The sequence below is a fragment of the Leishmania major genome, chromosome 34 (assembly GCF_000002725.2).
Source record: "Leishmania major strain Friedlin complete genome, chromosome 34".
NCBI lineage: Eukaryota > Euglenozoa > Kinetoplastea > Trypanosomatida > Trypanosomatidae > Leishmania > Leishmania major.
Window position 1 is genome coordinate 1,232,531 of NC_007286.2, and position 13,592 is coordinate 1,246,122.

At 57.3% G+C, this 13,592-nt stretch overlaps 4 protein-coding genes across 4 annotated transcripts; all 4 read left to right on the forward strand.

Moving 5' to 3' along the window:
* Positions 1–135: 135 nt before the first annotated feature.
* Positions 136–903, forward strand: LMJF_34_2700 (conserved hypothetical protein; the record flags this gene model as incomplete). Its single annotated transcript, XM_001686321.1, has 1 exon — positions 136–903. One exon carries the CDS (start codon positions 136–138, stop codon positions 901–903), a length of 768 nt encoding a protein of 255 aa, XP_001686373.1.
* Positions 904–3,133: 2,230 nt separating this feature from the next.
* Positions 3,134–3,991, forward strand: LMJF_34_2710 (conserved hypothetical protein; the record flags this gene model as incomplete). Its single annotated transcript, XM_001686322.1, has 1 exon — positions 3,134–3,991. The coding sequence occupies one exon, from the start codon at positions 3,134–3,136 to the stop codon at positions 3,989–3,991; it is 858 nt and encodes a 285-aa protein (XP_001686374.1).
* A 1,489-nt stretch (positions 3,992–5,480) lies between these two features.
* LMJF_34_2720 (conserved hypothetical protein) lies at positions 5,481–7,535 on the forward strand (the record flags this gene model as incomplete). The annotated part of the gene is made up of 1 exon (XM_001686323.1): positions 5,481–7,535. One exon carries the CDS (start codon positions 5,481–5,483, stop codon positions 7,533–7,535), a length of 2,055 nt encoding a protein of 684 aa, XP_001686375.1.
* Positions 7,536–8,736: 1,201 nt separating this feature from the next.
* Positions 8,737–10,968, forward strand: GPI16 (putative GPI transamidase; the record flags this gene model as incomplete). Its single annotated transcript, XM_001686324.1, has 1 exon — positions 8,737–10,968. The coding sequence occupies one exon, from the start codon at positions 8,737–8,739 to the stop codon at positions 10,966–10,968; it is 2,232 nt and encodes a 743-aa protein (XP_001686376.1).
* Between the last annotated feature and the right edge of the window lie 2,624 nt (positions 10,969–13,592).

Consider the following 13,592-nt stretch of genomic DNA (forward strand, 5'->3'; position numbering starts at 1 on the left):
ACGACCTCTGTCCTTTTCTCCCCTCCTGAGTTTAAAAAAAGATTGTTCTCCGTTAGTGACTCTCCCCATCATTGCCCATCTTTGTTTCTCTGAGTGAGCATTCCTTCCCATTCTCTCGTCTTTATCTGCATCACTATGTCGAACTGGGCAGATGCCGCGCAGGACGAGGAGCAGTACCAGGCAGCGTACGGCTCCGACGACAACGACAGCTACTCCGAGCACGAGGAGCCGAAGCCGTCATGGGATACTGCCAAGACGGAGATCACCTTCGAGGTGGACGCCGATGGCAACCGCTTCGAGGTGATGCGGAAGGTGCGCTCGTACCACGTCGATCGCCCGATCACAATGGCGGACATTCGCGCGAAGCTCGCGCACTTTGGCAAGGGCAAGGGCGACCAGTCCACTCTCGTCTCGGCGGAGCCGCCGCTGGCGCTTGAGATGGGCTCGGTCGACCAGTTCGAGCGCGAGAGCCGTGCGGAGGTGAAGCGCATGATTCACGAGGCTAGCGGTATCGACGTCGCTGTCAAGGACGAGCACCTGCGTGTTGTGCGCGAGATGGAGGAGAAGGCGAAGAAGGATCCAAGGGTAGTGCGCAGCGGCGCCGGCTCCACCTGGGGCGCAATTGCGTCCAAGTCTACGGACAACCGCGAACAGTCAACCACCGGGATCCGTATTCGCAACTTGTCCGACGACATCACGCAGGAGAACCTGTCCCGCATTTTCGAGGGTCGCGGGTGGATCACGAAGAACGTGCGCATTCCTCGCGGCGACAACAACCAGACGCGTGGTTTCGCGTTCGTGATCTTCGAGGAGGCGTGGATGGCGGATGCGGCCATCAAGGAAGGCAAGTTCCACTTCAAAAATGTGGTGCTGGACGTCTCGCGTGCCGAGACCCGCACGTAAGTTGCCGAGAATGCCTCTCCCCCTCCGTTCCCTCCTCACGCAAGTCGACGCTTCCCCTCTTTTCGGGTATTCGTCCGATGTGTGTGTGTGTGTGTGTGTGTGTGTGTGTGGGCCGCACCGGGACTTGGTGAGTGCGCCGCTTGTACGGTACTAATTGCAGCAGCCTCTGCTGCGCGCTGTCGCCGCGCATGTGGGATTCCCTTGCGTGCGGTGCCAGCCTGCGCCTAACTGGTGAGAAGGGGAGGCGCCTGGAAAGGAAACAAATGACGACGGCGAACGACGCCTCGGTGAGGCTTATGAGTGCCATTGCGGTTGGTTTCTCCCTCTATTGTTGTTGGTGTTGGCCGTTGCTGGGGTACCAGGGTGTGTTCTGGGTGCGCCGGGGCGCTCGTGTTTTTCCCGACAGGGGCAGCGCGCGCTCTCGTGTGTTGGGGTTGCTCGCTTCGTTTTATTATCATTATTAAATGTGTGCCTCCCTCCCTAAGACGGAGAAAAACAAACAAAAACTAACCGAAGAGGACAACACAAGAGACACACGTGGTGTCGATGGACGCCAATACACCAATAACAAGCGAGCCAAGAGAGATTACCGCACAGAGACCTTACAACATCAAAGCGAACTGGGGGCAGCGACTCGTGTGCGTGTGTGTTTGTGGTGATGGTGGTGGTGGTAGGGAATGTGGTATGCTACCACCCACTGTCTCGTGTGGTAGCCTTGATTCCGCCAAGCGACGCCGGCAGCGACAAGGCTGCGTCGCCTTTCGCTGTCTTGCAGGATGCTGTTCGGATGCGCCATGAAGAAGCGCAGGCTGTGGGCTGCGGGTAGAGAAGACCGGCCAGCGGCGCGCGCTTCACTCAGCTCTTCCCACCTGTAGCGTTTACCCTCTCGTCTTTGATCTTCACAGGCCATGGCCATCGCGCCATCTCTACCGTGACGCGTATCGACTCCATCGCACCTCCCAACTGCATCGGGTGCCTGCGATTCCCTCTTTCAATCCCATCATCTTACTTTTCTCGTCCTTGTATTACTGTCTTGCTCTCGGCTTGCACACTCTTTTGTTTCGGCTTTCTCAGCTGTGGAATCTTCAGTGGAGAGTGTAGACAAGCACGCGCACGCGAACCTAAGGAGCTGCAGCGTGCTTCCACTGTTTTGGCCTTGTAGGCTCGTGGGTTTGTTAGTGTACCTGCGTCTGTGGGCGTTCGTGTGCTGCATCACAGATATATCCATAGACACAAAGGCACAGTGACGCCAGCTTATATGCTTTGGTGCTTTGGGCACGGAGTTCATCACCGGAGCGCGACCACTGCTCCACTCCGCACCCACCCTTATCTTTTTGCTTTTGTTACCCGTGCGCTGATCTTCTCGCTTCTTGCTGTGCCTTTCTGTCTTGTTCACTCCCTGTGTGTGCTCTCGTGTGTGCGTGTGCATCTCCGTTTATCGTGTACGCGTGACGCGCGTGTCGTGCTGTAGAGGCCACGAGGGGGCGCCCGAACCGTCTGTGCGCGAGCGTTCACCGTTTCCCAGGCTCTCCGTTTGTTCGTTGTGCGCCGCTCATTCGTATGCGTCGATTCTCGTAGTAACCGTGCGTCTCCCTTCATACGCCGTTGGGGCTCTCGGTCTCGCTTTCGGCCCTCGCCGTGTTGTTTTTGTGTTCTGCTTTGACTTGGCGTGCGACACGGTGTCGTATAGCGAGCGCACCACTGACAACCTCTCGTGCAAATTCCGCGCGCCATGTCTTCCAGGCGCGGCCATCAGTGGCAATCGCCGAGCGGGGGCGGCGACAACGACCTTCGGCGAGACTTGTCAGCGGGATACTCCAGCGGCGCGCACGCAACGCCGCTGCGCTACGGCAACGGAAGTGGATTCCGCAGCAATGACTCCAGGAGGACGTTGGACACGTCGGTCCGGTACTGCGACATGTATACACTTCAATGGGGCTGCGCATCGGCGAGTGGTGGGGCGAGGGCCGCTCGAGTCGAGGAGGTACAAGTAGGATCCATGTCTCGAGATGGCCGGCGACGAGACGCTAGTCGTGGCAGTGAAGTGAGTGGACCGGGCGCGCGAGGAAGGAGTGGACGTGATGGCAACGGGCAGTACGACGCGTCCTCCTCGTGGTCCACGTCGTCCTACACCTACTCGTACTCAGGCAGTTACGCCAACAACGGCGACTCCTCGAGTGAAGAGAGAGCACGGGACCAGGATAGGGTCTATGCTGGTTCGTGTGCACGAATGCGGCAGGAAGCGAAATCGTCGCAGCCAACGCCACTCGGAAGTGCCAGATACCCACTACGCGTCACGCCCACTGGGCCCCCTCCTCTGGACGCGCCGCCGCCCAGTGCGATCCGGTGGGTGGACGATGGCCGAAGAGGCAGAGAGGTGCATCGCGGTGAGAACGAGTCCAAGGCTAGCTCACTGCCGCGCCATCACACCGACGCGGATGAGCAGGATGCTGCGGTGATGAAGCCGGCGGCGTCGCTCCGACCCCTTTTGTCGGCCAGGACACCTTCGCTGCAGCCGACTGGCATGCTGCGGCGTGTCATCGCATCCGTTGCGTACTACCGCGGTGTTCCTCCGCCGCCGTCTGTCCCACCCGAGGTGATTCTCGCTTTTGACGAGTACGTGTCGTGTGGGTCGGTGATGCTGAAGTTTGCTTCCCGCGGCCCGCCTCACCAGCGCTTCTTTGTGATCCGCTTCCTGGACGTCGTGGCGGGCTCGATGCGGATTGGCCGTGGGCGGGCATATTACCAGGGGCCGAGCATTCTCCACGCGGTATTGTCGTGGTACCGCAACGCGTCCAGTCGGCGCATGATTCGCTTCTTGCCGCTGCACGACTTGATCGAGGTGAAGGCAGACGGGACAGATCACCGGTACGTTTGCCGGCGAACGGTGCAGCCCGGCATCTTACGTGGCCCACGCTCAGGACTCGTGACAAAGTACGTGCGCGCTGACTTCATTGTGCAGTTTCGCTTCTGCTCACGCCTTTCGCGGGCAGAGGAAACACTGGCCCTTATGGCGGAAAACCGCACCCAGTACTTGGCGTGGCTCGTGGTGGGCTCATTCATTAGCCAGATCGGCGAAAATTACTAGGACCGAAGTGAAGAGGGCCGTGTCTGTGGAAGGGTGGGGTGATGGCCTGTTGTGACACAGTGTTGCTATGTGTCTGTGGGCTTGTGTGCGTGTGTACGCTCAGTTTCGCACTCCTTTCTCACTTGACTCCTCCACTTGGGCGACATGAGTTTCCCTTCCCTTCCCCCTGTGTCCTCGGAGGCGGTGTGCGCACCCCGTTCTGCTGCTGTACAGCTCTAACTTTGTTTTCTCCCCTTCCCCCCCCCTGTGTACCACTATACTGGTGATTGTGGCGAGGCCTCAAGCAAGCTGCCTTCACCTTTGAATTCAACAAGTTGATGATACCAAAGAGTAGAACGCCCGCGTTCACTGGAGCTCCGCATCTCTCAAGCTCTGCCATTCGCCGCCTAGGTTTCTGTTCGGCGCTATGCAACAAAGGCCGGCAGGGGTGAGGGTGGGGTAGGCTCTTAGTAGCGACTCGTCATGCCGCCCTTGCCTCAGCTTGAGCAATCGTGGTAAGGAGCTGACAAGAAAGACACTCACTCGCGCACGCCCTTTAGGGGGGGGGCGTTGATGTGTCCTTTCGTTGTGTGAATGTGTGTGTTTTGTTTGCTGTGCTTATGAGCGCCCTGCTGCGAAGGTTTCCTTGTTTTGTGTGAGCTGTTCGCCGTCGTGTCGACTGCTGCCCCGTGCTTTTGCGGAGGAGCAGCTGTAGCGGCATTGTGAGCGAACACACCTCGACGCAACCAACCGCGTTCTCACTCTCTTCTTTCTATGTCCCCACCTCTCGTTCCCTGACCCTCTCCTTCTCTCGCATGTTCTCTTTCTGCCGCCCTTTCTGTGCCTTCATGCTATTTCTCACCCCTGATACAAAAAAAAAATACACGCATATATCGTTCTTCACGGCATTGTCGCACGCGGCACTCTACCACAGCCGCTTCGTTCACATTGCAGTGGAAACTCACTAACGTGAGCATACACACACACACACACACACACACACACACAGAGACACACACAGGCCGAGGGCACTGAAGGATCCAGTGCACTCGCTTGCACAGTGCTCGCCACTGTCTTCTGTGTGGCTGTCGTTTGCTCTGTTTTTTTTTTCATGCGTTGTCTTTCCTTTTGTTTTTGCGAGCGTTTCGGGTCGGATTTGTGAGGGGGAGGGGGAAGGCGTGGGGGAGCGATGGTGCGCCCTGTTGACCCTTCTCCCCAACCCAATCACACTTCCCGTGCGTTCCTGTCTTATGCTTTTTTTTTGTGTCGTGTTTCAAACCAGTTACGCTTTTTGCTTTTTGCTTTGGTTGTTGTCGCGTTGTTAGCCACGCCTGCGATTACGCGAGCACTTTTTCCGTGTTGGCGCCCAGCAGCGAACAACCCTCTGCGAGTGCGCGCTTCCCTCTTGTCTCGCTCTCGTTCCTCATAATCGTTTCCCGTTGCCCGTCGCACACGCACATAAGTCCATTCGCAACATCCACCATCTGCGCAACACCACGAGAACTCAACGATGGAACACCAACACGAACACAGAGAGACAAAGATGCAGACAACTGCTGCCAATGCGGTTGAGGCGGCGAGGCACTACACGGCGAACCTCCGTGCTTACTTGACCATCCCGCCGCTTTCCGAGTCCATGGCCGGCGTTATCATTCTCTTCGTCTTCATGAACAGCATGGCCACCTCCATCTGGATGTCCAACGCGTGGCCGCCATTCGTGTACCTTGTCTTCAACAATAGCAACCTTGCTGTTGGCGTTGTTGCCGGTGTCAACGGCTTCTTCGAGCTGTCCTGCGCTATTGTCAGCGGCCACATTGCGGACAAAGTCTGGGGCCCGTCTCGCACGCTTATCTTCGCGGTACGATTGGGCATGGCGAAACTCTGTATTGTCGCCCTGGCAATCTGGCTGAAGCATCGTTGGCTGCTCATTGTCGCGCAAATGTTTGAGGGCTGCTACATGGGGCTGAGCCTCACATGTGTGGAGTCCGTGTTTGCGCAGTGCCTGCGCACGGGCGAGCGCGATCGACTCTACAGTTTAAAATTCAGCGTCGAGTCTGTCGGTCCCATTGTGGGGCTCGTCTCGTCTCTGTTTCTCTACTTGATTGTCGACACAGAATGGAACGTTCAGGTGCTGCAGATCGTCATGACATGCGGGGTGGTGCTGCACCTGATATCCATGATCATCTTCTCGAAGTTGTTTGTGGCGCCGCCGTCCCACCTAGACCAAAAGCGGAAGGCTGCCACGGCGACGGATGTTGTCCTCATCGACGACGTCCACAGCGAGGGCGGTGGCGCGCCCAGCGCACCCGTTCGCACATACGATGTGGAGGAGCGGCGGGCCATGGACGCGGCGGGCCATGAAGGAGAGATAGACGAGGAGTTGTCGCCGTCGAATCTTGTGCAGAGCGACAAGACGAACACCATGGATTGCGCTCGCTCATTTATTGCACACCCGACGAACGACAACTGCTCTCCTCCGATAGTGAGTAACTACGGGCCCTCAGTGTGTGCCGCCCGCAGCACGGATGTTGCTTCGCTGCGGAACAAGCAGAGTACGACGGCTGCGGGGATGGAGCCGTACCAGCAGGCCGCCTCGGCTGGCGAGGGAGCGACGAGCGTCGCGGTCGGTCTGGATAGCGGTGACAACCCAGCTTCGATAATCCCTACCTGGCAAGGTGGTCCAAGCTCACTAGTGGACATCCACAACATCCCGTCCGGTGCGCACATCGAGTATGTGGACCACGAGTACGAGGAGGCTTCCGCCTGCCGCCGCAGGGTGATGGACTGCTTGCCGTTGCGTATCTACCCTATGACCATTGTCGCGTGCGACGTTGTCCTTGTGTTGGGCAGCGGCATGATCACACGATACTTACCGCTGTTTTTGATGAAGGACTACAACGCGTCACTCGCCACGATTTGCGTGCTGAATCTGTTCAACTCGGTCGTGATCGCGCTTATGGCCATCATGAACGGCTTCATTGGCAAGCGGTATGGCCGCATTCGCGCTGCTATGCCACCCAAGGTGATCGGTACCTTTTTGCTGCTGTACATGGCGCTGGCGCAGAAGACGCGGCACAGTTCGAAATTCTGGATGTACCTGGCGTATGTGTTCCGCAATGCCTTGATGAACTGCACGGTTGGACTGTCTCGCGCGCTCATTATGGATTTGGTGCCCGAGCATCGCCACAGCCGGTGGAACGCGCTGGAGTCGGTGCAGTCTGCGGGTTGGTCGGGCTCGGCTATCCTCGGTGGCCTCATGGCGGACAAGTTCGGCTACGGCGCAGCCTTCATCTTCACGTTCTTCTTCCACCTCTTCTCCACATCGGCGCTGGTCCCTTTCACCGTACGAAACGACGCACGCTTGCCGCAGCCGGTGCTCGTTTACGACGGTCTTCTTTCACAGACGTCGGAGCGCGAAAAAGAACGCGGGGGGATCTTGTCACCGACGCAGACACCCGCGCCGCCCCCGATGGCGACTACGAGGAAAGTCGCGATGCCAGAGCTGGCGACTGAAAATGTGCGCAGAATCGCTTCGTGCACTTTGGTGAATCGCGATGCTGAGTAAGCCATATCGGAAACGAACGTAGAAGAGAAATAATGACGCCTGCTGCAGTAGCTGTGTGCACTGAACAACATGTCTGCTGGCTTGTGTGTTTCTCTTTTGTTTTTGTTTTCGAAATCGCTACTTTGCTGCCTGTAATACATATATATATATATGTGTGTAATAGCTTTCTATAGTTCGAAGGCCATATATATACATATATATATATATATATATATATATTTGTTTGTAGCGTCCTCCCTCACAGCAACGGAATGCCGCAGCAACAAGCTGCATGAGCGGGGGAAGGGGGTAGTAGGCTGAGGCGTGGAAGCCTGTAATGCGGTTTACCATTTCTTGTAAGGTTTCAGTCGACTCTTCTCCCAGAACGACGACGAAGTCGCGCAGGAGGTTGAGACGTTTTCGCCGACGGCGGCGACTACACAACGCGGACGCTTTTTCCCCTCCCTTCTCGAACAACAAAACAACGGTAGCGACGATGACGCGAAGAAGGCGTACCGTACAGAGCTTGTGGCCACCAAAACCAACAGCAAAGGAGGGGGAGGAGTCGCTGGGAGTTGTGGGGGAAACAGACGAGGATGTTTTGCGCGCGTGCCACTCTCCGGGCCCTTCGCGGGGCCGCACATCCACGCACGCAAACGCTTCGGCAAACACCGTGTAGGTGGGCAGCGGTGGTTTCAGGAGGGACTAACCTGGCAGCAAGGGCGAAGCGAGTGGCGGGGTTGGTGGTGGTGGTGGCACGTGAGTGGTGTCTTTTAGGCATACAGATGGACACCTACATCTCGGTTGATGGCCACCCCTTTCCTCTGTCCTCAGCGCCTGCCATGGAAGCTGCTATATGTGTCGAATGTCTACTTTCCCATGGTGTTCTGTGTCTGTCTCTGCGCCGGTCGCTTCACTCACGCCATGTGCCTTTTATTCACCTTCCCGCCCCTGCATCCCTCCCCCCTCCCCGCATCATGCCCATTTTGCAGATGCACAGGCGAGAGTAGTCGCGGTACAACCAGCGGAAAGGAGGAAGGAACAGTCACAGACAAGAAACCTCAAAATTGCCACCACAACGACGCACGCCGCCAAACCTGCCCTCCTCTTGTCTGTGAGGCGCTTCTTCGAAGCTGATGGCACTATTCTGAAGACGTCTAGCTGCTCTTACTGTTTATCCAGTTCTACGAAAAAAAAAACAGGTGCGCCGAGTGCTCTCTACATGACGTACGGCGACATGCATCTTTTGGAGCGGCGGCCGAGCGCTTCGGGTGTGCTACTCGCCTTTGCCGTTGTGGTGCTCACATGGGTGGCGGCGGCAGAGATGGCACCCTCGCACCCCTATGCAGCTAATACGTCGCGTCGGTACTCAATGATGGTCGAAGAACTGACGGGCAGCCTTGATGAGAGAGGCACCACCCCTACTCTGGTGTCCGTGGCAATGGAGATGTCTCTGACGCTGCCGGCGAAGCCTGGCGCCGCCGCGGTGTGGGAGGGCGACGCCGAGGCGAACGAAATCGACGACGCCGCAGCCCAGCACTTGACTTTTGACGAGGACTTTGACCCGATTTGGTACTACGTGCTGCGTCGCCGCGGCTTCGAGCGCCTAGACTGGTGCGGGTGCGGCGGCAAGTGGCGGCCCGAGTGGTCCATACCGAAGGCGCACCAGCGCCGCGGCGGCGACGCGGCGGCACTGTCAGCGGAGAATGAGAGTAACAGCGTCTTGTTTGACCGTCTGCGGCGCCTCCTCGCCCACCACGCCGTATGCACCTACTCGTCTGTCTCCTTCTGCGGCGCCAGTCACGAACGGGGCGCGGCGAGCCAGTTTCAGTGGGCCGCTCAGTTTGTGTCGACTCTGACCTCGTCGCCGCTGAGCTGGACCTCAGCGACGCCCCGGCACTCGCGACCAAACGGGATCGTCATTCAACGCGACTCCTCACGCGCCGGCGGCGGCGAGGATGCGTACTGGTGCTCTTACCACCTCGTCTACCACGACACTCTGTGCACGCAACACGTGAGTCCCCTGCTCAACGGCGGCCGCTCCGGCCGCGGCGTGCAGGAGGGGCTGCCTCGAGGCATCTTCAAGGCTGCGTTTCCGTCATTTGTCAAGTACTTTGGCGCCCCGTTTCAGCATTTCACCGTGAAGGCGACTCAGGAGCGTTTCCCCAGGAACAGCGCGGCTGCGCAGCCGCCGACTGTGCGGCTAAAGGTCGAGGTTCGCATGAGCATGGTGGTGGGTGAGGCGTCGGACTTGGAGGCGCTGAGCGAGGTGTGGTCGCGCGAGCTGCCCGCCTACGCGCGGGATGACCGTCTTCAGGTGCACATCGGCCCTGGCGGGCTCTCTCAACAGCTGCGCAGTGCGCTACCAACCGCGGCGATAGTTTCATCCCCGAAAGAGAGGCAGGCGAAAGCGACACCGCAGCGGCAGGCGTCGGCCTCTGCGAGTCCATCGTCTCGGATTGGCCGCTCCCCAGAGGTGCTGTACGAGGTGCGCACCCACGGCAAGGATCACGGCTATCTGACCGTGAATCTACAGCCGGCTCTAGTCTTACTTGACGCCCACGCTGGGGTAGACGCTGAGAAGCGCGAGGGCTCGGACGGTGCCGACGAGGAGTCGGCGCTGCAGCACTCGTTCCTCCTCCGCGAGGGCGACGTGGTCCGCACCCTTCTGCTCTTTCCTCTGCATCTTGTGCGCCCTTCCCTGTACAACATGGAGTCTCTACTCGGCACCACGCGCATTGTCCACGCTCACGCGGACGTCGTCTCCAACACGCTAGCAGTTCTCCTCGAGACCACCGTAACGCCTGTGCACATCGCCGCCTATGAGGCCGCGTACGCGCATGCCCGACAGTGCCACGAGATGGCCGGCGGCGGCGGCGCCGGTGGTCGAGCCTGCCGCGCTCACGACGGTGTTCTGCTCGGCCGATTCCAGCTTTTCTTCGGCTGGTCGACGCTGGGGGAGATGCCGCCAGACGACAACAGCAACCGACTCGTGCCGCAGCCTGTCGTGGTAATTCACCGCGCGATGTCCCCGGCGGACCTCGGCGCGGCGGAGGTATCATCCCAGCTGGATTTCTGTCACGTTCAGCGTCGCCACGCCGCTTCGGTTGGCTCGATACCTCAGATCGATCACGAGGACTCCCTCGCTGCCGTCTTCCAGCTGCTCAATCGCAGCTACGCGTGGCCGGACGGCAAAAGGGAGTCCCTGTCTGCCGCGCTGGCGACTCTCAAGGAGGATGACGCATGTGTTTACTGGGTGCGATCCACCGTGGCGAGCGGGACGACGATCCCAGGCCCTGATAGCGCCATGATTTTCAATGTGCTCTCGCTTGGGCTCTTTTTCTTGGCTGTTGCTGCAGGCATGCTAACGCGGCTGACAAGGCGCTTGACGTGCAAGAGAGAAGATCTCGTGAATTTGCTCGCGCAGGAGGGCGCCACCACCGTCGTCAAGTGATTCCTCTTTCTAGGACCTCCCACCCTCTCTCTCTCTCCTCACCGTCCCAGCATGTAAAGACGGTTTGAGATCTGCAAGCTTCAGCTTTGTTTTTTTTTTTTCGCTCAGCTTTCCTACGGCTCCGCGAGCCGACTATGCATCGGTGGCTTCATTTCTCTCCTGCGGTGCCTCAGTTTGTGGGACCGGCATGGACTGGGTGGGGGTATACGGAAGCACTCGGGAGAGTGTGAGCGCCACGGTGCAAGGCGTCGCTGCCGAAAAGTATCTGGTGGAGGTGTGTGTATGTGTACATATGTGTATGTGTGTGCGTCGGTGCCGTCTGGTGGTGTTCTTGCTGCTGTGTTCATGTGGCTACCCTAATCACACCCGCCCGTCGCTCTCGCTCACCTCCCCATTTTGCTTTTCTGTTCTGCCCGCGTTGTTGCCCGTGTAATCGAGGGCGTCACAAGAAGTAACTCTGCACGTTATGTCGCGGGGCAATTAGTGCGAACACCACAGCTCATCGGGTGAGGAAAGGAGCGGATGACAGTCCCTTGTCTTTTTGTTTGAGCTCTTGCTGTGCGTGAAGGTCGTGACGTCGTTATCCTTCGGGCACATGCGTATCTTTCCAGTCGGGGGCCGAATACAGCAGTGTGCTCCCCACACTAGCCCACCGGCGGAGCGCTCCATCGGTCAGTACAGGACTCTCATGCATCTCACGAGCGGCTACATGCAGCGCCTTCCATCTCCGTAACCCGTCACACCGTTCACCCCTCTCTTCCGACTCCCTCTCCATTTGCTTGCTCTCCATAAACGCACTGCTCGCGCAACGTCGTTGACGTCTCTTTCTCTCTCCCTCCCCCCGTGCGCGAATGCGTCTCTCTCGGTGTCCATGCGAATTCCTTGTTTTCCTCTCTCCCCACCGTGACACCCCCACACCACATATTTTCTCAACCTCACACGCACGCCGTCCCCGTGACCTGCACCTTCTCGTGCCCCTGCGCACACCTGCACTTCCTGTAGATTTTTCTCTGCCATTATTTTTCCACGCTCACAAACAAGCAAACCAGCAACAACAACAACAAAAAAAAGCGATAAGCAACGGGTTTTCTCAAACGCGCCGCCGATTCCGCCAACCACTACGACGACTAGTGTACCAAGCTATCTTCCCTCTCTCCCTCCCTTCCCCTCCCCATTTTAAGGCTACCACAGTTGTGCCTCTGATCCAGTGTACGTGGTGCTCCTCCCCCATTTTTTTCGTGTTTTCCTTTCTGTTTTTTTTTTGTTTTGCCTTTCTTCGCGGTTATTGGTTGTCCCCCTTCCCATCTTGGGTTTTTGTTTTAGCTTGTCTCTCTATCTACACCCTCTCTCACTCTCTCACTCACACACATACACTCACACTCACACACCCACGCGACCTCCGCTAAGCCGCTCCGCGACGAGGAGGAGAAGGCAAAGGGGAACGCAGCAGGGAGGGGACACAACTTCACATGACAAACAACTCACAAAGGCAACGACAACAGCAGTGAAAGACGCCCCTTGTACGCACTGTTTCGGTCTTGCTCTGCCTCCTTCCCTCCTTCCCTCCTTTGTTTCCTATCCTGCTCTTTTTTTTTGCTTTGCCCGATTCTCACGTGTTGAGAGACGGAGAGCACACAAAGAGGGGCAGAAAAGAGAACGAGTGCATGCTCTGCCGCAGGAAAGAAACAAGGAAACGAGAAAACGCGCACAAAATACACCACCGGTGGCGCCTGAGGATTAAGTAAGCGGCACATCGAGGTCTCAAGTACACTAAGAGAGCAGTTCGCTGAGGGCACACAACGCGCTCGCGCACAGCGTCCTATCCTCTTTTTCGCCTCACCCCCTTTCCTTTTCAGTGCAAAGAGCCGCTGTCACAAACAACAGCAGCAACAAAAAAAGAGACACGCGAAGAGTGTCGGCCCATCGGCCTGTGTGCATGTGTGTGCTGATCCTGCCAGTTATTATTATTATTTAACGAAGGATCTGCGCCTCGCGTTTTTCTTTGATTTTGTTTGTGTCTTCTTCGGCCTTTCTCACTTTTTTTTGCGTTTTTTTTTTGTTGTTTTCGATTGAACAACTCCGTTCTTTTTTCGTTTGTTTTGTTCCCCATTAGCATCAAATATCACTCTTTTCGCTGTTTCTTTTTTTTTCGTTGTTGTTTCGGTGTCCTTCCACTCTCACCGTCGTGGATATCATCGCGTCCTCTATCTATCTATCTTTTAAGTTTGTACTTTGTGTCTTCGAGCGTTTCGCTGCCACATCTCTCTTTTTTTTCCGTTGTTGCAGTTGTGCTCCTCTTCCCGTAGTGGATGCGATTGCACAACGCGCACACCGCAAAGAAAATAAAGCCTGGCAACTGCGCGTTTGCTGACGAGCGTACGTGCACACGCAGATTTGCAAAGTAACGGAAATTTCTATCTACTTGAGCTGAGACGCAGCTGTCGAGGGGAAAGGGTTCATTATCTAGGCGTCACCGAAGCGCCCCAAAAGGAAAAATGAGCCGTCTTACCTCTGCCGCATGCCCGCTGTCAGACTGCACGCTCGCGGTGGACAACGCCGAGAACATTCGTAACAGCAAGGACGCCGCCCCGTTGGGCCTAAAGGTTGCCACTGCCGCAACAGTA